Here is a 23894-nt window from a genome sequence, read left to right on the forward strand (position 1 = left end):
TCAATCAACGGTCAGCCAAGCGTCAGCCAGGTCATTACTAATTAACCCCGAGGGTCTTTGGCGTCCCTTACAGTTCTTTAGCTAATGTTTTCTTCATCTGGACTCTTTGCTAATATAAGTTGTCCCCTACAAAAACGCGGACTTTGTGGCCGGCCTCATTGTCAGTACAAACATGCCAGCGAACTGGCTGAGATGTTTGGTACTTCACACAAATCCGTTGACAACTCTCCAGGTCAGTATTTTGATGCTAGCTAAATGTTAGCTAATTCAGGTTTAGCTAAGTTTAACACTCACCTTTTGTATTGGGAAGTTGAAAACAACTTTAAATGGTTTCAAAAAGTCTTAAACCCATTCATTTACAACATGGTTTATGTGAAAATGAGCAATAGGAACATACCAGAAATGTATTTTTTAACAGGTAAACTTTATTTCTGTAATCAATAGCAGCCCACTTTTATAAATATTAGCAAGTATCAAAGGTGTAACTTGTTGCTTATCTAAAGGGGTAAAAGATGTACTGTGATTCTACAGTTTCATCACATTTGTAAGTGTTTCTGGCTTGCCCAACAGTAAACACCTTAGTGTAGTTTATCCATTCTCACATTTTATGATCTTCATATTGTGTCAATGATAGAAATATAATTTTGTTTTTTGTAACCTTTTTAACAGGAGTCCATCTTGGTGTACCAGTGACAGATGAAACTACAGGTGACTGCCTCCAGGAACTGGAGCGGATCAACAAGGAGATTGAAACCGTACAGCACGAAGTTGAACAGGAGCAGAGACGACTGTCACACTACCGGATCATACAGGCTGACAGCAGAAATACTACAGAAACATCCAATTTCTCTTTTGCCAAGTGTGTAGCAGTAAATAAAAAGCTAGATAGAGATACTTGCGGACATTATAATTGTGCTAAAGGGCACTCTCAAGCAAGAAAGTATGTACTTGACAATTCAAAACCAAGAACTGATTTGGAGTATGACCCTCTGTCCAACTTTTCGGCTGATTTGCGGTCCTACAGCTCATCAAATAACGAGCAAAAAGTTAAAAATGGACAGGGTTTGAAAAGAGAAAAACATGCCACCCATAGTGCCCGTAAGCCATCCCATCTATATCAGATCCCACTTTCCCGATCCCCCTCTCCAGAGCACTCGGACCCAAATGAAGAAGGCATTCTAATTATCGATATTTCTCCTTCACCTGACAAAAAGATAGGTCAAACTCTCACATCTACCAATTCTCCTGTCTCCAGTTTTCAGGATACGACAGAAAAAGTTTATTGTACAAAAAATAATCAAGATATTTCTAACGTATGTCACAACAAAAATTGTGAAAATACATCAGATGATGGAAATGTGATTGACTTGACTAGATATTCTGAAGACGGAGCAACAAGTCCTGAGCTTTCAGATGAGCTAAGTCACAGTTGTATTGATCAGCTGTTGGAAGAAACCATAAATGTTGATGAACTGCCTCATATTCCAGTGCCTTGTAGTGGGAAGATGAATCCAATGCATCCACAGGTTGATCATCCCAAGAAATCTCACTTTCATAAAACCTCAGGTGCCAAGTCATTTTCACCATACAGACAATGCATGAAACAAACCCAGAAAAGTGAGCAGCCAGCTCAGAGCATTACTGATAACATCTGGTCTCTAAACAGAAGTCTGTCATTAGTGCCCCAAAAGATATCAAGCAGAGTTTCAGGACAGATGCAAGATGAAGATTCTATGGATTGTTCTTCACCTTCACACTCCCAGCGAGTTTCAGCTGGCAGCCTTTGTGAATCCCAGTATACTTTGCCTGCCTCAAATCTAACAAGGGCTCAACTGCCATCTGAATCTACTGACCTGCACTTGATGAAAGAAGATAAAGATGTTATAGTCATTGTTTCCAGCAGTGATGAGATGGAGGAGTTGGACCTTTCTGATGTGGACTTTTCAGACACGGACCCAGTGGAGGAATGTTATAGAATTTTTATGGAGGCAAACAATGAGGACAAGGGAAATGAAGAGCAACCTGTTGTATCTGTAAGTATATGAAATATGAATAAAGGCAAATAAAAATGTGTCCATAGACTAAATAAAATTTCCCCATACCATGTCATTGGTAGTTTGGAAATGCAGCAGAGGAGAAGCCTGATGTAAATGTAAAACTGCAAGGACTGACAGGAAAGAAGAGGGTGGCTCACGAAGCCAAACTTACAGAGGTACACATTGAATTCACATCTTAAATTGTAGCCATTTGTGCGCAATTAAATCTAACAATACAGTACAATACACGAAACTGAGGAACAGAACATTTTAAAGTCATTTCTTGTGGCTCAGCCCTCTCAGTGTTTCGGACGATGTCTTATTTTTTTTTATATGATGATTTATTTATTTATTTATTTTTTTTGATACTCACATTTTCATTGAAGTTTTTCACATTTTAGCAAAGAGATACATATTCAAATTGAGTATTCCATTATAGAGTTGGAGAAATAGAACAGATGTTTCAAGTAAAGAAACAAAAAACAGAATAACGCTCTTGATTACCGATGTCTATCGTCCAAAAATAAGGTGCATGCATTTGAGTCTGTCAATCCTTGTGCATTATTCACTGTGTCATTGATAATTTATTTTTTAAATGACTTGATCTTCTCAGCAGCCAGTGGCTAAAAGCAAACCTCAGCCCCAGGTGCTTGTTCCACTGCGTGGGCCTGTGGCACCTGGATCTGCCTCCCAGTCCACCCAGCTCGCCATGTTCCGCAAGATGGAGCAGAAAGCCTCTGTGTTGACCGCTTCAGTGAAGGCTGGTCAGGCCTCCATCTCTCAGAGGAAGCCAGAGCCTTTGAGCACACCACCTCCTCCAGCTCCCCTGGCAACGCACCCACAGCAGACTCCCTCACATGACGGTATGTACCATGACTACATGATTATATACAATGACATTGGTTTAACATAGTGGAGCATTTACCAGAATTATATTTACTTATATTTAAGTTACAAGAATTATATTTTTGAGGGATCACTCATTTTTCTTTTTCAAATGTTATTAAAAATGGAAACATGATTGATTTTTTTGTTAAAGCTTTGTCATTTAATGTTTTTAGTTTTTCAGTTTTAGCTGGTAGTCCTGAAAAAAAAGTTAATATGACAAGGAGAATATCTTAATACCTGTCCAGTGTTTATTATTATAAGTAGAGTGGCATATTTCCCCTCGTGCCTCTATTTTGAGGCATTTTGATTTCAGGTCATCTATCTAAACATCTGTTCCATTCTCATGAGCACAGTGTCTCAGAAACAACTCTTGAGTGAGACAGCTGCAAGAATAAAGTAATGAGTTTAATGAATTTTAGTTTAATAATTAAAGGCGAGTATTACCTGGTCATCAAACTCAGTCATAACTTAAGCGAAATAGAATAAAATGACGTTTTATGTGTAGACTCAGCTGAACCTTTTTTCTGGTTCTTAACCCATTTATGTCACTAACCTTGGCGCCCACCTTGAAATTGTGGAGACAATATTAATCTTCTATGCACTTGGTTTGAAGAAGTATGTGAAGCATCCATGTTCTGTAATTTGTAATTCTAGTCTTTTTTTGTGTGTAAATCCTGGTAATTCCAGTATTTGTGGGCAAATATTTCAGTAGGAGTCAAACTCTTGTGAGTTTATCAATAGCTGTGCATAATTGCATGACGTGTATCACATCTGCATTCATTTTGGTTCTTAATTAGCAGCTTCTGTAAACTACATTCCCTTGGGAGCCACAGTGATTGATGTGGGCAACAATCTCCACTTGATCCTACCTGAGGGGACGGTCCCACTGCCTTCCACTTCCAGCCCAGTTACTTCAGTCCTAACTCCTATCACACCAGTACATACAAACCCTGTCATCATGAAACAAACATATCAGCCACCTGGGCTTACACCCATTCGACATCGCACAACACCACCTGCAATTATTCCTCCTCTGCCACGTAAGCCTTCACTGAGTTCTGCCTTTGCAACCACAAATGCAAATTCATGTACTCCCACACAAGTCCATGCTTTGAAGGTAAGAGGAGAAAATCTTTTTTGACCCATTTCTACCCGGAGTTAAAATGTCTTACTGGCTGATTATTAATCTTACTTTTTTTTTTTTTTAAGCCAGTGGCTACTAAACGTAAAGCAAAGCAGCAGTGTGAGACGGTGAAAGTGCCGCATGACATCAGACAGCGTTATGTGAACATGTTCACTGAGGAGTTTCTCAAAACCACAGCAAATGTAAATGATGCGTTTGAGAAGGTGAGCTGGTGATGTTTCGTCAGATACCATTTTAATTGGCAAGCTGCAGAATGGAGACTGATTTCCCTACATATTATGTTGTTCTTGACAGGCACTCACTGAGGAGAGGACCGTGTACAATCGTAGTGTAAACAAACTCAAATATCTGAGCGTTGCAGTGAATGCATTGAAGAGGCTTAGAAACCAAAGTGCCGCACCTCCTAAAAGTTGGTGTTTCTAGAAGAGAATTTTGTAAACAGATGCTAGTAGCAGACATTTTGCTTGAATTGACATATTTTTCTGGTGCAGATGAAAATCGGGTAAACAGCCAACGATCAAAAGGCAACATTCCACTCAACCTAGAAAAACTCAAAGGAAACGGTGAGCATCAGTCATTTAAAGGCACTTCTCATTTCAAATAATGTAAAAGCTTCTAAATTTGCTCTTTTTTTCTGCAGGGGCATTGTATGAGTGTCTGAAGGATTATATTATGACTGAGGGAATGCTGATGGAAAGCAACTTTCCCATCCAGTGTCTAGAAAAACCTGGGCGTGCTGTTCTTTTTAATGACAATAAGAAAAGCAGTTCAGATCGTAAGTTCATTACACACGATATTTACTTTTGAATACCTGAACAGATATTTTTATGCTGTGTTCATGTAGTATCACCAGAGGGTGCACTTGCCTTTTGCTGCATTTAAAGTGTGCGCTCTCTTACTCAGCACATTTTCCTATTATAATACCTTTGTTTTCTGTTTTGATGATAAAAGCCTTCAAGAGAATATGTTGTCGATGTGGGTCAACATACTCTGTGAACCAAACAGGCAAACACACCCGCAAGGAGGAGTGCACTTACCACTATGGGAAAGGAGTTGAGAATAGAGGTGAGTATATGAGTTTTAACAGTGTGTAGACTAGACTACTGAAATAATGTTGGATGTTTTTGAACTTGTCATCAGTGCCAGGTGGGGTGGAGACCCGCTACAGTTGCTGTGAGGGAGTCATGGGAGCGCCAGGATGTCAAGTGTTTAAGGTAGAAAAGACTGTTAACATTCTATAAAGCGCTCTGTGAATGGACCTAGTGGTGATGTGTAATATGCTGTTTTGACTTCAACAGTTGCATGTGTCGGATTCCTTCAGCCTGGATGGGTTTGTGTTTACTGGACCTAGAGATCCCTCAGACACAAGCTGTCCTGGAGTCTACTCCCTAAACTGTGAAATGGTAAGGTTTTATAGGGTCTTGAGCCAACTCTTGAGTTTTAAGAATTTCTAAGGCTTTAGATTGAGTAGGCAACAATTATGACATCAACAAGTTCACTTCTGTAGTGAAAACAGAAATATCTTTATATGCTTTGTCTTAATAGTGTTACACCATTCAAGGTTTGGAGCTGTCCAGAGTGACCGTGGTCAACCCCAGTCTGCAGGTTGTCTACGACACCTTCGTCAAACCTGATCATGAAGTTATTGATTATAACACCAGGTAATGTCAGAGAAAGACTACACTGATAAGTTAGAACTTTGTTCTCCTATGTAATAATTCCCAAAGTGTTGTGAAACTTCAACAGTGATTTATGGGGGAGTTTAGATTACTGATCAGTGGTTACAATAGAATCACTAGGTGAAAGGAGCTGTAGTGTTGAATGTAATGTCCACTGTCCAAAGGGTTTGTCTTCTTTCTGTACCTACCTGGCCCACTTTCATAGACTTACTCAGAAATAGTTGAATTTTTTATTCCTAGAAGGCTCCATCTTATGGTGCAATATATTGATATTCTCCAACTATCTAAATCTCCAGATGCTGCGACAGCAGCAGCTGAACTCGCCCCCATTTTCCATCACCTTCCACCACCTAAAAATCACATCAAAGCTCTTATACAATTTTATCAACTTGCATATCATTCATGCATATAATACTTAAATAATACCTTTAATATGTATCCAGCTCCATATGACCAAACATGACCTTTGACTTGAACTCATTTGAATATCATGTTGGAAAATACAGTAAAATCATTAGGTTTGACTTTTAAATTCCAAAATAAATAACATTCTTGCCCACCTTGTATATTCTATTGCTTGAAATGTGTTTTAAACAATATTTTTATACATAAGATATATCAAGCTTTAGAATCTACGAGTAAGGCAAGATGTTCAATTATGGCAAACTAACAAGGTTAAAAAATTATACATTACGTGCAGAAGTGAATGTAACATTCCAACTGTTCACCTAAACATGTCTTAATTACAAATGTTTATTATGATCATAAGTATTTGTTGCTTTAATGGAACTCCTTTCCAGTTGAGTAAAACCATGTCGCTATTAATACAGAAGAGTTACAGACTTAGTATTACAGACATTATCACACTAAAAGGGATCAATTTTGAGATGCTTGATATTGGTATTTTGCTTCAGCAAATGAGCTGTGCATCACTGAACATGGTCCAAAATGATTTTCTAGACATAATTATGCATTTTACTGAGCCAGACACACTTATTTTTAAAATAAATCAAAAGTGGGCAAAACAAATAGGATGCCAGAACATGTCCTTAATGAATGCAAAACGATAAGTGTTCTGTCATGAGCTGCAGTAGGATCTCTATCGTTATCCCTGTGTGACATTTATGGTGCAGATTTTCAGGCATCAGTGAGGAGGATGTGAAAGGCAACTGCACCTCTCTCCGAAATGTCCAAGAGACCTTGTTGAGCTTTATCAGCGCTGACACCATTCTGATTGGACATGGCCTGGAAACAGACCTATGTGTCCTGAAGGTGAATTTAAACTAAACATTTTTTTTTCTCCCTGTGCTTTTACCACATCTGTAAATAATCTAATTCCACTACAGCACTCACAATGTGTTCTTTTAAATTTGGATTTTCCGAACCAAGCTGTAAAGCTTTGAGATGAAAGGAAGTTTAGCAGAGTTTCCTTTTTGTAAGTCATAGTATTTCTTTTGATGTTCAGTATGTCCTTCAGAAGTTTTAATTTATTCATATGGAGTACTATGTTTGTATTGAATGCTGACAACAAAATTGACTGGATAAACATCTGTGGGATGACCTGGCACAAATTGTTTCCCAGATGATTGAAATTGAATACGACTGTGAATGTACTCTTAAAACACGGGTCATAATGTTTATTTTGTTCTGTTATCCTGTTAACCCCAAAGTCACAATATTGTGTCAAACACCATAAGTGAATGAAATTTTGATATAAAAATTGAGTTTTAAAAAAAATTACTCTGGAGCCTAAAGGGTTAATGTAGAACTCCATACTTCTTCTCAGAACAGCTGGTTTGGTTTTCAGTCACAAACAGAATAAAGCAGTTCTCCTCAATAATGAGCTTCAGATAGTATGTTCTCCTCTGCTGTAGTTGATCCATGGCATGGTTGTGGACACATCAGTGGTCTTCCCCCACCGTCTGGGGCCCCCTCACAAGCTGACCCTGAACAGCCTCACAGCTGAATATCTAAGGCGCATCATCCAGGAGAGTGGTGGGTCTTGAAGGATAACTAGAGTAATACTCCTGTATATGTATTTTCATAATTTAAGTTTAATCCACTGCAAAATGGTGAAGATGCAATTGAAAAATAAATGGGTAACAAGCACACTATTAAATTTGTCTAAACATCAACAAAGATCAAATCCTTTAAGTAATGCATTTGTGCAGGTTTTATAGTAATACTGCATTTGTTTTCTCCAGTTTGTGGCCATGACACTGCAGAAGATGCAGCTGCCTGCATGGAGCTTATGTTATGGAAGGCCAAGGAAGATGGAAGACTGAAAAAATAATGGAAATAAAGCAAAAATGTTCCAACACTGAATACATAAAAGATAGATATGAATATGTCCAATATGCATGAGGGTGTACATTTATTTGATTCTGATTTGAATGTTTCCACAAGGTGTTGAGGGCTGTTTATTTTTTTGCTTATAAGTTGTGCTTTAATTTTTTTTCAGTATCTTGAGTTGATTTCATTTGCAGCCTGTGTCATTGTGTGTATTACTATTTGTGTTTACATTGAGTGCTAAGAAATTCTGAAAGGGCTTAGGGTCATGGGGTGTCATGAAAGTAAAAGCAGTGAATAAAATCCTTTGTGATGTGTATTTTTTTTTTCCCCCCTTAAATCGGCCAATCAGCTGCCATCTTATAATGTTAAATGAGCAACAGGTGCAGTTATATAAATTAAGCACTTGTTGACAGGTGCGCTAACTACAAGAGAAAGGAAGTGCATGCTTTATACCTCCATATAGAGGCAAACAATATCTTGTAGGTATGTACTATATTGGATAATACTGAGTCAAGTCATACATAAAGATTATGTTAAAACCCCTTCATTTCTCATGAAAATGATATGTTCAAGTGTTGCAAATATTTTATATTAATGTATTGGCCAAAATCAAAGAGGGTTTTGGCCATACTCAGATTCAGGAGATTACGTTTCATGTGTCAACAATACAGTTAAATATTTGTTCTTTGTACTGACACGACATGGATTCATAATCAGTTATTCTGCTTTTTTCTTTGTCTTCTCCTTTCGTCCACAACATTTCTGGAAGCAGAACTTGCAGGTCTTGATGAAGAGGAATATGAGGAGCACATTAATGGCCAGAAGGAAGGCAAAAACATCCAGACTGTGATACTGGTACCAGGTAAGGTTGTGTGCCTCGGCCCTCAGGTGCTTGGCTCCTTTGTTTCTCATAGTAAACTCGATCCAGAACACCGCCTCATCTCGAGGACTCATTGGTCTGTCATGGTGGATTGCTGACAGCAGCATGGCATTCTCTTTGTACCTATGAAAGTAAACATTATGAGTATGTAGAAAATGCAGGGCTGTCATTTTTGTTTCTTAGCCTTAACTCAAAAGAAGGAAATAAATGAAGGATGCAGTTAAATTTGTTGGGCTTTTACTGAATGTTAAAACCTAAATCTGGAGTTTAAAGTTTTATATCCCAAGGTAAAATCTGCAGTGGTAGTCAAACTGTGAAAAGTCAACTCTGAGTGCTTTGTGGCTTGTAAACCCTAGGCTTCAGTATCTTTAATATGCACTCTTTAACTTTTTAAAGGGTGTACCAGTATTTTTGTTGTTTTTTTTCTTAATTTAACCTTTCCTGATTTATTATCCCTCACATTTTTCACTACTGAAAATCATATATTTTCCTTTATGTAATTTACTGATCACGTAGATGTTCATAAAAGCTCAGTAAATTTAAAGGTTATCGTAACAAAGCATAGAAAAGTGAGGAAAAAGTGACTGTTTCAGCAAAAAACATCATTAACTGAATGTAAAAACAAGTCTACAAGCAGGGTCATTTATCTAATCACATGGGTTTTGTTAGTGAATCACTGTAAAGGTGACGGTGTTTCTGTGTTCACTACAAAGCCCTCCAAAGTCCAAATGGGTCATATATGATGCTGTTGAAAAGCTTTGAAATGGCATTTTATTGCAATTATTTCAATGTATTCATTGGATCTGTGGTTCAAAAGTTATTAACATTTTAAATCAGTAGATTCTTTTGGTTGCTGCCACTTGTTTAGGTTCTTTGATAGTTTAAAAGGCAGAAGGTAAAATTATAGGAGTAACAGGTGAGAACTTACGACTTGTCATTGATGACAGTGTTAATTGCATTTGTAAGATCTTCAGACTTCATGAAGCTCAGGTTGACAGTAACTGCAACTCCCTTAGCTTTCATATGGACCATGTTGTCTGGCTGGTCAGCGAACATGGGGATTCCCACCATAGGAACACCATGGTAGATGGCCTCATAAATCCCGTTTGTACCTCCATGGGTGATGAAAGCTTTGGTCTTTGGATGACCTGGTTACACAGCAAACATGAAGCATTACTTGGTGTCATTACTGAAGTTTAAAGTGTAGTATTATGTTTAATTTATAGCCATAGAGTGAGCATGGTCTGAGTCTTGTGACTTCAAGCTGCTTCAAGGATTTGTTCTTGCGTATTCTATCCAGCCATTCATTCCTCTTCTTTTTCTTTATTATTGTGTGTGATCCAGGAAAAGTTAGAACCTTTATGGCAGCATGAATCACTCCACGTGTACTATCATTCTAAATCTTGCTGAGTAGTGTTTACTTTATTTACCTAGCAGGTCATTCTGTGGGATCCAGTTGTATAACTTGGTGTTGGCACCCAGAGTCTCTGGTTTTTCTCCGCTGTATCTCCACAACACCTGTTCATAATTATAAAAATACAGTATATCCAGTCATAAATGATAAACATTTTAACAAGGTTAGCACCAGAGGCTATAGTTGTGCAATTAGTGTTCCTTTTGATATTAAGCTGTCATTTTCCATGAAGTGTTTTAACCAAATAACACACCATTGGTTATACTTTTAAATTCCTTGCCTGTAATTGTGGTATTTCAGTAGATAAAATACACAACATTCTGCGACAGTAAATGTTCATGACTATAATAAGACATGTATGTATCTTCAGTGGGTGGGTTTCACTAAGAACTTATGAAAATGCTGGCCTCTGACCTTTTGTGGGATCTGAGCAAGAGCTGAGGCAATCATGTTTGCCTTCTCTGTTGTGATGTTCTTGATCATGGATCCCAGAGTGAAGACCACAATGCCATCATCTCCTGAACTCTGCACAAATTCTTCCATATCCTACAAGAAGAGCTACAACGTTAAATGTAAGCAAACAGCATTTTCTGCACTTTTGTCATCATTTGTTTTGACTTGGGTTCATCGAAAAGGTAACCATTACAAGGAGAGTGTATTAAATAACTAGGAGATTAAGATTAATTGAAAAAAGAGAAACAAATCCTGGTTCCTTGGCCAGTGTACCTTTATAACTTGAGTCACTGGCTTGTCTTTAAGAGTTTTATTAGCAAATACACACTGGCAATAAGAAAGGCCAAAACTAATTAGCTTTAATTCCGAACTCTTCTTAAAATCCAGCAAAAGCTTTGAAAGACAGTAAATTCTTAACTATGAATCTTCCCGTTTGTTCCTTTCTCACCACAGGTGATGGATATTGAATACAAGATAAGACATAAATTTTAAACATCAAGTGAGTAAACTGGTGAGAAAGTTAGGAAAATAGTTTTTTTTATTGGGATAAAAGCGGCTTTCCTGTGAATCGTAGACTGATGTTTATTTAACTTTCCTGTCAGTTGTGGATTATATTGACATTATATTCACTGATACTTCAATGACTCGCTTGTTCTTTATCAGCCTACACTTTATTATAATTACCACCGGTTGTAAAGTTTTAGTGCAGAGTATGTTTTTGAGCTGTATGCTAAAGTTGGTTGTTTATGGTGGTTGTATTTGTTTATGAGGCCCTTACTGCTCTTCACCCCTTCAGTCCCTTGTAGTATCATGTGGCAGGTGATGTTTTTTTCTACTGACATAAGAAAGTCTAGTTCACTGTGTACCTGGAAATTGGAATAATGTGCAGAACAATCTAAACCTGCTTCATTGTTGAGGTCACACAGGCAACAACTTTTTCCAGTACAGAAAAAGTAGATTCCATTCTGGGGCCAAATTAATTTCCTGACCTGCATTGTAATGTTAATTAACTGATTGTTTCCTCTTATAATGCACAATTTTTCAGCAGTCTGGTCTGCCATCTTGAATTTCTTCCATTTAACATCCTTTATTGTAGGCTATTTCTGATTCTGTCCTCAACATTGTCCAGACTTGACCTCTCCACCACTGTCTTTCTGTCTATACAGATGGCAGCAATGCTACCTTCCATATCCCCTCCACCTACCTCCGTATTTTGCCTGTGAAAGCCTGTACAATCTCCATGTTATTGAGCCATGCCATGGGATTTTCAGGTGTTTTGTGAAAAGTCCCTCTGAGTGGCTGAAAAGGTTCAATGAAGTGTAGTGATAACTCCACCTCTGGCAATGGTTTAGCAGGTCTACAGTGGATTCCACCAACAAACTTAAAGTTAGGGAGGAAAGGACGAGGGAATTCAAAGTCCCAATAGGTTCGCATCAGCCAGAGGTCTGCTCTGCCCATCATCTCACAAGCGTTGGTGGGTGTACCTATCATAATAGTAAAAGCTCTGTAAGATGTCTAACTTTAGAGTGTATTATTTTTCTTAAATAATGTTGCATTAGAAGTACAACAGTTCACCCATCACAGGACCAAATGTAGTAATACACCAGCCCATGTAGCTGCTCACCTGTAATTTCTGAGTAATATTTGTCTATTTCATGCCAGAATATGTTCTCACACAGGATATCCTGGAAAATGTAGAAGAGAAAGTTCCACACTCGCTCAGAGAAGTCCATCTTGTCAGTCAGTTTACTCATAGCACCAGGGACAAAGGAGGGTGGGGCTGGAAGCTGACCACAATGCCTCTCCCAGTTATGGTCGAGGGAGAAGCGCAGGGATAAGACCAGAGGGACGCCCAGAATATCTGCCACTAAGTCACCACCAGGGTAGAGGGGGTCAGAAAAGAGAAGGTCGTATTTTCCCTGTCTCAGCTTCCTCATGACGTTGTCTGATTTCAGCACACCGTCCAAAAGCTTTAAAGTGTACTTCTGGTTATCCTTCATGATACTAAAGAATCTGTTGTAAATCTGCAGGTAGCTCATATAATCAATGTCATGGATGAAGAATCTCAAGGAATTGTCAACAATGGCTTCCACTTCTTCAAGCGACGCATCAACATGGAAGGGTTCATAGCTGAAGCGGGAAGGCTCGCTCATGTTCATGAACAAGGACGTGTTTGGGACCAGGACCGTCACCTGGTGTCCCCTGTCAACCAGCTCCTCCAGCACCGGCTTCATGTTAATCCAGTGGCTGCCTTCAGTGAACCACACCAAAATCCTCCCACCATTTGTGCTGCATGCCAAACATAGTATCAACAGAACACAAACAGACAGATCCTGTCTCCGCTTCATGGTGGCTGTGTGTCAAAGGAAAGCCTGCTCTGGTCTGATCTTTGAAATGGCACTTAGCAGAAAATGAATAATTAACCAAACAAGGCAGAACTCTGATTTGTAATTCCTCTTTTGGGTATTACACAATAGTTCATATTCAAACACACCCTGAGCAAGTCATTACTGGTAAAGGGTAATGTCTCAGATTTCAACATACAGTGTGATTTAAGGTAAAGTTCCCTGATGATGTTATGGCAGACTGAGAAGCTGGTTGTTTGGACGTGGGGGCATGTGCAAGAATTTTTCAAGTCTGCAACTTAAGTGTGGAAATGTGAATAAGTGCAAATAGATCTAGGAGTTAAAAAAGCATCTGACAGTTTGCCATTTTATAATAAATATTTTTGGATCGAAAAAAAAAATCAAACTAATATTGGCCTCTAAAATATGTATTTTTAAAGTAAAAGTATCCTTGCATATCTATTATGTGTTCATTTAAGTTACAGTACTGGTTCTTACTTGGTCCAATCTTTTCACAATGACTCAAGTGCATGATTACTAATCAAACATTTACTTTTCACCAGGATTGATTTGATTTGAATTTCATGCATGCTGTTCTCGTATTGCATCACTAGAGCAGACACCTATGCTGTACTTAATTTATTTTCCTGTAGTGACACATTTTTTTCCCCCTGTGTTACTGGTAAAAGGCCCCAGGAGAATATGCTGTCAGTGTGGGTTTACATAATCAGTGAGCCAAACAAACACTCCTTTCAGGAAGGGTGCACTAAACACTGGAAGAAGGGGTGGGTATAATTGTTCTGTACCTCAACAGTATAGATGAGACTACTTGAATAATTTGGGATGTTTCTGTCAACAGTAACACTGGGGATGGAGAATCGTGACAGTTGCTGTGAGGGAGTCATGGGGACACCTGGCTGCCAGGAATTGGGTTTGTCAGTGAGTGTTGAGACATGATGAAATTATTATGTAATTAATCTTCATGCTATGTAAGATGAACCTACAGTGGTAATTTAGAAATTCAATGAAAGACACGCTCAGCATCAAACTGGGGTGGGGAAACCTACAATGGACGAGTATATGAAAAAAACTGACACTAGATACATTCTTGCTCTTTCTGCTCAGAGCTATACTGCCCAGTCAAAAAAGAAAAAACTCACCACTAGGATTAAGCTAGTCAAATACAGTCACAGGAATAAATTCACCCTCTTTTATGCACCACGTCATGAGAAAAACTCATGTTATCCTTAACAAGTGTATATGACAACAGATACTACTGTGCCGTAATTAATTTAACAAAACATAAACCAAAATGGAGAAGCAGTATGTGAAAGTGAAATACACGCTTAATGTTTCTATAGTCATTAAAAGGGTAGGTAGCAGCCAAGCAATAAATGATTATATATAATAAATTATTTGTCATCAGCAAGTAAGATCCATCTATATAAGCAGATGTGTTATCAGTTTGATGGTCAGGGGAGTGTTAACACAATTCCAAGGAGAAAAGACATCAGCAAATGTTGATGCATATCAATCTGAGAAGAGTTCCAAGGCCATTTCCAAGTAACCTGAACTCCATCATTCTATATTGAGAACAATTATTCACAAGTGAAAAAACATTCAAGACAGTGGTCAACTCTTAGGTCAGACAGTACAATATTCAGAGTAATGGCAAATCCCCCCATCCCCCAAAAAACCCCCAAAAATCCAAGAGCTTCATCTCAAGATTCAGCAAATTAATTGTTAATGTTTGTCAAAGTACAATTGGATAAAGACAGAGCAGTATGGCATTTTTTTAGTTTTGTAAGTGTTGCCAGGAGAAAGCCTCTTCAAGAAATCACAAGACTTCTGGAACAGTGTCCTTTGGACAGAGGAGACTCAAGTGGAGATGTTTTTCCATAATGCACAGTGCAACATTTGACAGAACCCAAACACAGCATATCAGTACAACTACTTAATACCAGCTGTCAAATACGATGGTGACGAGTGATGATTTTGGGCTTTGGATGAGAGACTTTATCATCCAAAGGCCTGCCTGGAGGAGTGATGAGATGGTTGTCCTGTTTTTTTGTGTTGGTGGCCTAAGATGGATGTGTTAATACAGTTTGTATTACACAGCAAAGACTTCCCGTTCATGTCCATGCATAAATAACACCAGATCTTTTGCCTAATGGACCTTGGCAGAGGCTTACACTGAACAATTTTGGACAATCTGACTTACTGAGTTTGCCATGATGCCTACTACTCAAAGTGGCTGCACTTTTGCCCCACACTGTACAACATTAGTGATTAGCTTCACCATATCTACAGAACGATCTGCCAAAAATAAAAACCTAAGTCCTCTTTCCTGAAATAAAATGTATCCAACACATCAGGACTGGAGTGCATCATCCAACAGAAACTATGGCCATGGCGACACTGAATAGAGTGTTGAAAGGAGGCCTTCTTGTACCACACACAAAAAAAACCCCCCATGAAACACTCGTACTCTTGAGTCCCTTAAGGTCAATGAGTTACACCACGTGACCACAGAAACTGCACCGTTACAACTTATGTATGTAAGGAAGATGAGAACAAGAGACAGTTAAACATTATAACGCATGTTAATCAATTCTAAGACTCCTTTAACTGCACCATGAGACCTAGCATGTTTGAGAAATCCTGTGCATGTGAAGAACAGAAAGTTCACGCTCCATTAGATGCTGTTTATCACTCTGCACTAGTAATTGCCAGTGATAATTATAACACAGCTTTTAGAGAGCTGTACACTTGTTTTTATGTATTCATTAGTTCCTAATTGACTGTTTTTACCCCCTAATAATACATTGGTTTTGTCCTCTTTTATGGACCCCTGTCATATATGCTTAAATGACTGGATTATGTTTTCTGTGTTTGTTATGTGTGGATATTGACTCAGCTAGGTTTGGAAAAAAGACCTGTTAGTAGAAATAAAGGTTGAATGAAGTGTGGTGATAACTCCACCTCTGGCAATGGTTTAGCAGGTCTACAGTGGATTCCACCAACAAATTTAAAGTTAGGGAGGAAAGGTCGAGGGAATTCAAAGTCCCAATAGGTTCGCATCAGCCAGAGGTCTGCTCTGCCCATCATCTCACAAGCGTTGGTGGGTGTACCTGTCACAATAGTAAAAGCTCTGTAAGATGTCTAACTTTAGAGTGTATTATTGTTCTTAAAAAATGTTGCATTAGAAGTACAACAGTTAACCCATCACAGGACCAAATGTAGTAATACACCAGCCCATGTAGCTGCTCACCTGTAATTTCTGAGTAATATTTGTCTATTTCATGCCAGAATACATTCTCACTCAGGATATCCTGGAAAATGTAGAAGAGAAAGTTCCACACTCGCTCAGAGAAGTCCATCTTGTCAGTCAGTTTACTCATAGCACCAGGGACAAAGGAAGGTGGGGCTGGAAGCTGACCACAATGCCTCTCCCAATTATGAGCAAGGGAGAAGCGCAGGGATAAGACCAGAGGGACGCCCAGAATATCTGCCACTAAGTCACCACCAGGGTAGATGGGGTCAGAAAAGAGAAGGTCGTATTTTCCCTGTCTCAGCTTCCTCATGACGTTGTCTGATTTCAGCACACCGTCCAAAAGCTTTAAGGTGTACTTCAGGTTATTCTTCATGATACTAAAGAATCTGTTGTATATCTGCAGGTAGCTCATATGATCAATGTCATAGATGAAGAATCTCAAGAAATTGTCAACAATGGCTTCCACTTCTTCAAGCGACGCATCAACATGGAAGGGTTCATAGCTGAAGCGGGAAGGCTCGCTCATGTTCATGAACAAGGACGTGCTTGGGACCAGGACCGTCACCTGGTGTCCCCTGTCAACCAGCTCCTCCAGCACCGGCTTCAGGTTAATCCAGTGGCTGCCTTCAGTGAACCACACCAAAATCCTCCCACCATTTGTGCTGCATGCCAAACATAGTATCAACAGAACACAAACAGACAGATCCTGTCTCCGCTTCATGGTGGCTGTGTGTCAAAGGAAAGCCTGCTCTGGTCTGATCTTTGAAATGGCACCAAGCAGAAAATTAATTATTAACCAAACAAGGCAGAACTCTGACATGTAATTCCTCTTTTGGGTATTACACAATAGTTCATATTCAAACACACCCTGAGCAAGTCATTACTGGTAAAGGGTAATGTCTCAGATTTCAACATACAGTGTGATTTAAGGTGAAGTTCCCTGATGATGTTATGGCAGACTGAGAAGCTGGTTGTCTGGATGTGGGGGCATGTGCAAGAATTTTCCAGCCTGCAACTAAAGTATGGAAATGTGAATAAGTGCAAATAGCTCTAGGAGTTGAAAAACATTTGACATTTTGCCATTTTATGATAAATATTTTAGGGTTGAAGAAAAAAACATAACTAATATATGTCTCTAAAATATGTATTTTTAAAGTAAAAGTATCCTTGCATATCTATTATGTGTTCATTTAAGTTACAGTACTGGCCATTACTTGGTCCAATCTTTTCACAATGACTCAAGTGGATGATTACTATCAAACATTTACTTTTCACCAGGATTGATTTGATTTGAATTTGATGCATGCTGTTCTCGTATTGTATCACTAGAGGGCACACCTACGCTGTACTTAATTTATTTTCCTGTAGTGACACATTTGTTTCCCCCTGTTTTACTGGTAAAAGGCCCCAGGAGAATATGCTGTCAGTGTGGGTTTACATAATCAGTGAGCCAAACAAACACTCCTTTCAGGAAGGGTGCACTTAACAGTATAGACGAGACTACTGGAATAATTTGTGATGTTTCTGTCAACAGTAACACTGGGGATAAATAACCGTGACAGTTGCTGTGAGGGAGTCATGGGGACACCTGGCTGCAAGGAATTGGATTTGTCAGTGAGTGTTGAGACATGATGAAATTATTATGTAATCTTCATGCTACGTAAGATGGACCTACAGTGGTAATTTAGAAGTTCAGTGAAAGACATGCTCAGCATCAAACGGAGGGGGGGGGGGGGACGACTACAATGGACAAGTATATGAAAAAACCTGACACTAGATACATTCTTGCTCTTTCTGCTCAGAGCTATACTGCCCAGCCAAAAAAGAAAAAACTCACCACTAGGATTAAGCTAGTCAAATACAGTCACAGGAATAAATTCACCCTCTTTTATGCACCACGTCATGAGAAAAACTCATGTTATCCTTAACAAGTGTATATGACAACAGATACTACTGTGCCGTAATTAATTTAACAAAACATAAACCAAAATGGAGAAGCAGTATGTGAAAGTGAAATACACGCTTAATGTTTCTATAGTCATTAAAAGGGTAGGTAGCAGCCAAGCAATAAATGATTATATATAATAAATTATTTGTCATCAGCAAGTAAGATCCATCTATATAAGCAGATGTGTTATCAGTTTGATGGTCAGGGGAGTGTTAACACAATTCCAAGGAGAAAAGACATCAGCAAATGTTGGTGCACATCAATCTGAGAGGAGTTCCAAGGCCATTTCCAAGTAACCTGAACTCCATCATTCTATATTGAGAACAATTATTCACAAGTGAAAAAACATTCAAGATAATGGTCAACCCTTAGGTCAGACAGTACAATATTCAGAGTAATGGCAAATCCGCCCTCCTCCCAACCCCCCCCCCCCCCAAAAAAAAAAAAAAGTCCAACAGCTTCATCTCAAGATTCAGCAAGTTAATTGTTAATGTTTGTCAAAGTACAATTGGATAAAGACAGAGCAGTATGGCATTTTTTTAGTTTTGTAAGTGTTGCCAGGAGAAAGCCTCTTCAAGAAATCACAAGACTTCTGGAACAGTGTCCTTTGGACAGAGGAGACTCAAGTGGAGATGTTTTTCCATAATGCACAGTGCAACATTTGACAGAACCCAAACACAGCATATCAGTACAACTACTTAATACCAGCTGTCAAGTACGATGGTGACGAGTGATGATTTTGGGCTTTGGATGAGAGACTTTATCATCCAAAGGCCTGCCTGGAGGAGTGATGAGATGGTTGTCCTGTTTTTTTGTGTTGGTGGCCTAAGATGGATGTGTTAATACAGTCTGTATAACACAGCAAAGACTTCCCGTTCATGTCCATGCATAAATAACACCAGACCTTTTGCCTAATGGACCTTGGCAGAGGCTTACACTGAACAATTTTGACCAATCTGACTTCTTGACTTTGCCATGATGCCCTCTATTCAAAGTGGCTGCACTTTTGCCCCACACTGTACAACATTAGTGATTAGCTTCACCATATCTACAGAACGATGTGTCAAAAATAAAAACCTAAGTCCTCTTTCCTGAAATAAAATGTATCCAACACATCAGGACTGGAGTGCATCATCCAACAGAAACTATGGCCATAGCGACACTGAATAGAGTGTTGAAAGGAGGCCTTCTTGTACCACACACACAAAAAAAAAACCATGAAACGCTCATATTCTTGAGTCCCTTAAGGTCAATGAGTTACACCACATGTGACCACAGAAACTGCACCGTTACAACTTATGTATGTAAGGAAGATGAGAACAAGAGACAGTTAACATTACAACACATGTTAATCAATTCTAAGACTCCTTTAACTGCACCACGAGACCTAGCATGTTTGAGAAATCCTGTGCATGTGAGGAACAGAAAGTTCACGCTCCATTAGATGCTGTTTATCACTCTGCACTACTAATTGCCGGCGATAATTATAACACAGCTTTTAGAGAGCTGTACACTTATTTTTATGTATTTATTAGCTCCTAATTGACTGTTTTTACCCCCTAATAATACATTGGTTTTGTCCTCTTTTATGGACCCCTGTCATATATGCTTAAATGACTGGATTATGTTATCTGTGTTTGTTTTGTGTGGATATTTACTCAGCTAGGGTTGGAAGAAAGGCCTGTTAGTAGAAATAAAGGTTGAATGAAGTGTGGTGATAACTCCACCTCTGGCAATGGTTTAGCAGGTCTACAGTGGATCCCACCAACAAATTTAAAGTTAGGGAGGAAAGGACGAGGGAATTCAAAGTCCCAATAGGTTCGGATCAGCCACATGTCTGCTCTGCTCATCATCTCACAAGCGTTGGTGGGTGTACCTGTCACAATAGTAAAAGCACTGTAAGATATCTAACTTTTGACCAAATAATTTTTGATAAATCATATATGACAGCTCAACAGTTGAACCAACACAGGACAAAGGGATTAACACTCCTCATATTGGAGCTGCTCACCTGTTATCTCAGTGTAATACCTGTCCATTTCCGTCCAAAAAACTGTCTTCATCACAATGTCCTGCAAAGCATAGAAGAGAAAGTTCCACACTCGCTCAGAGAAGTCCATCTTGTCAGTCAGTTTGCTCATAGCACCAGGGACAAAGGAAGGTGGGGCTGGAAGCTGACCACAATGCCTCTCCCAGTTATTGGCGATGGAAAAGCGCAGGGAGAAGACCAGAGGGATGCCCAGAATATCTGCCACTAAGTCACTACCAGGGTAGATGGGGTCAGAAAAGAGAAGGTCATATTTTCCCTCCTTCAGCTTCTTCATGACGTTGTCTGATTTCAGCACACCGTCCAAAAGCTTTAAACTGTATTGCATGTCAGTCTTCATGAGTTCAATGAATCTGATGTAAATCTGTACGTAGTTCATGTAATCCATCTCATACATAGAGAAGTGAAGGAACTCCTCAAGAAAGTCTTCCATTTCCTGTTGTGACACATCAACATCAAAGGGTTCGTAGCTGAAGCGGGAAGGCTCACTCGTGTTCATGAATATGGAAGCACTTGGGACCAGGACCGTCACCTGGTGTCCCCTGTCGACCAGCTCCTCCAGCACCGGCTTCATGTTAATCCAGTGGCTCCCTTCAGTGAACCACACCAAAATCCTTCCACCATTTGTGCTGCATGCCAAAAATAATATCAACAGAACACAAACAGACAGATCCTGCTGCTGCTTCATGGTAGCTGTGTGTCAAAGGAAAGCCTGCTCTGGTCTGATCTTTGAAATGGCGCACTCAGAAAATTATTAACCCAACACGGCAGAACTCTAGCTTGAAATTCCTCTTTGTGGGATATGACACAATAGATAACAGTTGAACCCTGAGTTAGTAATTAGAGGTAAAGGGTAATGGCTGAAATGCCAAGCGATAGCATGAAATAAATTAGAATCCTCTGTTAGAGCAGCCTTTAAAAAGTACTTGATAGCTGTGAAGTGATTGAGTCAAATAACACAAAAGGAGAATGCTTATAGTTCACTGGGCTTGGACGTAATATAAGGAAGTGGTGTGCATGTGGGAGCCTGACAAGAATTTCCCTGCATACAACTAATGTGTGGAAATGAGAACAAATGGGTTTGGATTGTGGTAAAGTGTGAATGAGATGTTAAGCAGCTATGAGGAAAAGATTAAGAAATCATGACACGCTATGGTAACAAGTGTTTTAAGATTCATTAGACTGAAATACACAAACTATTTGTCGGTTTTAGAGGACAAACCCAGCTGAATTAAAGATATTAATAGCATTGTCTTTATTGACCTGTGAAGTGTTGGGATAAATTAGTGCAAAGTCAGTCTTGATTCCATCTATATAGTGTTGACTTGAGTTTTTCTAGATTGGTATGGTTTGTCTTCGAGTGAAGTTTTGTCAGTTCTTTTTATAATCTATATTGTACCGCAACATAAAGGAATCTCAAAGCATTTTACATCAAGACCTTTACAGTGTAGAAGAAAAAAACCAAACAAGTCCTGCTGAAGCTTGGATTTGTCAACACTAGGGAGGAAAGAAAAACTTTTACAGGGAAGAAAACCTCAGAAGGAGAAGTGGTCACTGTGTCAAGGACTACATCTGCACAACATAAACAATGTTCAGGGTCAGCTTTTGTCAAAAAGGAAAGTGGAATGACTGCCGGTCCACACATTTATATCTCCCCTGGTAACTGTTCATCTTGTGCCGTATGATACATGCATACATAAAGCTGCAAGGGTTGAAAATGGGGGGGGGGGGGGGGGGGCTTAATTTGATAATACACAACTATCCTGTGCAGCTCTCTTCAATCCAAATCAGTAGACCAAATATAAATTTAGATGACCTGACACTATTTTTGTGGCTTCACTTTTCTATGTTACATGTCACAGCTGACAGCATCTCATCACCAATATACTGTCAATCATCTATTTAAACCCCCCCTTCCCCCCTAAACACCTGTGATCAGACAAAATTTGGGCCTCATAAGAGATGTTTAGAGTCCTGACCAGGGTTATAATAGTTTTGGATTTTTCATTATAGTTTAGTTTTATTTAGTTTTGACTTTTTCTCCTCTAATTCAGTTAGTTTTAATTAGTTTTTAGAGCAGGTTTGCTAGTTTTTATTAGTTTTCGTTATTTTCTAAATGCTTAGTTTTAGTTTCTTTATATCTTTTATCTTCTTCACCGTCAAATTCAAATAAATCCCATACAGGACTCTGCTGCTTTCTCCCAACTTTAGTCTCCATGTTTCCAGGTAGAGTGGGGATGAGAAGACGCCTAAACGACAAGTGACAAGAAGTGACAGACCGTTAAATATCATATGGTGCCAGCAGCAAAAATTGCTTGAGGGAAATAAATTAATTTTCTATCAATCTGACATTGACAAAGACGAAAACGAAGGGAATTTTCAGAATTTTTATACGTTTTAGTTAGTTTTGTAAACACACAATACAGTTTCAGTTAGTTATCGTTTTTTTTCTTTTAATTATAGTTTTTATTTATTTCAGTTAACGAAAATGTTTTTACAATTCTAGTTTTCATCATTTCATTAGTTTTCATTAACGATAATAACCTTGGTCCTGACATCACAGGCCACTCGAATACCACTTGAATTACAATATGCAATATACAATATGAATTTTGGGCAGTGATGTTAAAAAACACTATCCAGCACCGCACCTTTAACAGTTCAGTGTGTGAGATTTAGTAGGGTCTAACAGCAGAAAGGGAATATAATATATAAAATTAAGTTTTGTTAGTGAATAGTCACTTATGGTAGGAGCAGGTCCCTTACAGGAAATGTGCAATGTTGGCTGCCATGACACAAAACTACCTCTGCTTTTGTTGCTGGTTGTGTCCAGTGTCAGAGTGCATTACCATCACCTACTGTGCTCAAGTGTGAACCAGAGAAATCCTCTTAACTAAAAAACCCAAACGAAACAATAGTGCCAAGGAAGGCTTGCTTTTTTTTTTTTTTTAGTGGCCTCCGCTAGATGCCACTAATATCATACACTGTGAGTGTTTTGGTCAAGCTGCAAACTCTTTGGTTCCTGAAGCTAACATCTAAACCTTCAGTTGTTTGATCTGATTGGAGGTCAAAAGTGAATCAATCTCCGTAGACCCCCATGTTAACAAGCTCTGCCAGTTAGTTCAGCTAGTGCTAATTACTGAGTGATGTTTTCAAGAAGTTAGCATTACCTTGGCAAGTTTCACAGTTTGCACATCCCCAGCTCCACCTTCTTATCCAAATATGGTCACTTCAAGAAAATGACTCAAGGCTTCAAAACGGCTGTCCACAAACATGTGGGTAACATCACAAAAGCTTTACAAACAATTGAATACCCTCACCCTTCAGCCCACATTCCCAAGGAGGTAGGGGAGCATGTGGTGGCTGATTTAAAAAACCAAAAAAAAACAAAAAACCCTCTCAGGACTCAGAGTTTGGTTTAGTATTTGTGGGCTACCTAAAAAACATTGCAGTGCAACATGACAGACTCTATGGAGGAGCGCCCTCTTCCTCTG

At 39.0% G+C, this 23894-nt stretch overlaps 2 protein-coding genes across 4 annotated transcripts; one reads left to right on the forward strand and one right to left on the reverse strand.

Moving 5' to 3' along the window:
* The first annotated feature begins 25 nt into the window (after positions 1-25).
* Positions 26-8169, forward strand: LOC115425269 (RNA exonuclease 1 homolog). The gene is made up of 16 exons (XM_030142676.1): positions 26-232; positions 670-2033; positions 2117-2212; positions 2650-2899; positions 3722-4041; positions 4134-4271; positions 4363-4477; positions 4560-4631; positions 4709-4843; positions 5020-5133; positions 5209-5282; positions 5367-5471; positions 5614-5729; positions 6881-7019; positions 7622-7742; positions 7952-8169. The coding sequence occupies exons 1-16, from the start codon at positions 85-87 to the stop codon at positions 8038-8040; spliced, it is 3396 nt and encodes a 1131-aa protein (XP_029998536.1). The 5' UTR covers positions 26-84; the 3' UTR covers positions 8041-8169.
* A 199-nt stretch (positions 8170-8368) lies between these two features.
* On the reverse strand, positions 8369-21334 carry LOC115425265 (UDP-glucuronosyltransferase 2A1-like). Of its 3 annotated transcripts, none has more exons than XM_030142669.1 (6): positions 20365-21334; positions 20081-20229; positions 10748-10879; positions 10350-10437; positions 9848-10067; positions 8369-9042 (listed from the first exon to the last, which is right to left on the reverse strand). In XM_030142669.1, the coding sequence occupies exons 1-6, from the start codon at positions 21086-21088 to the stop codon at positions 8757-8759; spliced, it is 1599 nt and encodes a 532-aa protein (XP_029998529.1). In that variant the 5' UTR covers positions 21089-21334; the 3' UTR covers positions 8369-8756. The 3 variants fall into 3 exon arrangements, with proteins under 3 accessions (XP_029998529.1, XP_029998530.1, XP_029998528.1); XM_030142670.1 differs by lacking the exons at positions 20081-20229; positions 20365-21334 and adding exons at positions 16114-16262; positions 16403-17154; XM_030142668.1 differs by lacking the exons at positions 20081-20229; positions 20365-21334 and adding exons at positions 12122-12270; positions 12411-13162.
* Between the last annotated feature and the right edge of the window lie 2560 nt (positions 21335-23894).

This window comes from Sphaeramia orbicularis, chromosome 9 (genome assembly GCF_902148855.1).
Source record: "Sphaeramia orbicularis chromosome 9, fSphaOr1.1, whole genome shotgun sequence".
NCBI classification, from domain to species: Eukaryota; Metazoa; Chordata; class Actinopteri; order Kurtiformes; family Apogonidae; genus Sphaeramia; species Sphaeramia orbicularis.

What these genes read in the sequence shown, in the direction of transcription:
- LOC115425269 (XM_030142676.1), top strand. Translation starts at nt 85, where the DNA reads ATGTTTTCTTCATCTGGACTCTTTGCTAATATAAGTTGTCCCCTACAA. An exon ending in ACTCCCTAAACTGTGAAATG is followed by an intron (nt 5,472 to 5,613) that starts GTAAGGTTTTAT and finishes TTGTCTTAATAG; the next exon opens with TGTTACACCATTCAAGGTTT. An exon ending in CAGACCTATGTGTCCTGAAG is followed by an intron (nt 7,020 to 7,621) that starts GTGAATTTAAAC and finishes CCTCTGCTGTAG; the next exon opens with TTGATCCATGGCATGGTTGT.
- LOC115425265 (XM_030142669.1), bottom strand. Translation starts at nt 21,088, where the DNA reads ATGAAGCAGCAGCAGGATCTGTCTGTTTGTGTTCTGTTGATATTATTT. An exon ending in GTATTACACTGAGATAACAG is followed by an intron (nt 20,230 to 20,364) that starts GTGAGCAGCTCC and finishes CTATTGTGACAG; the next exon opens with GTACACCCACCAACGCTTGT. An exon ending in ACTGTCATCAATGACAAGTC is followed by an intron (nt 9,043 to 9,847) that starts GTAAGTTCTCAC and finishes TTACTTTCATAG; the next exon opens with GTACAAAGAGAATGCCATGC.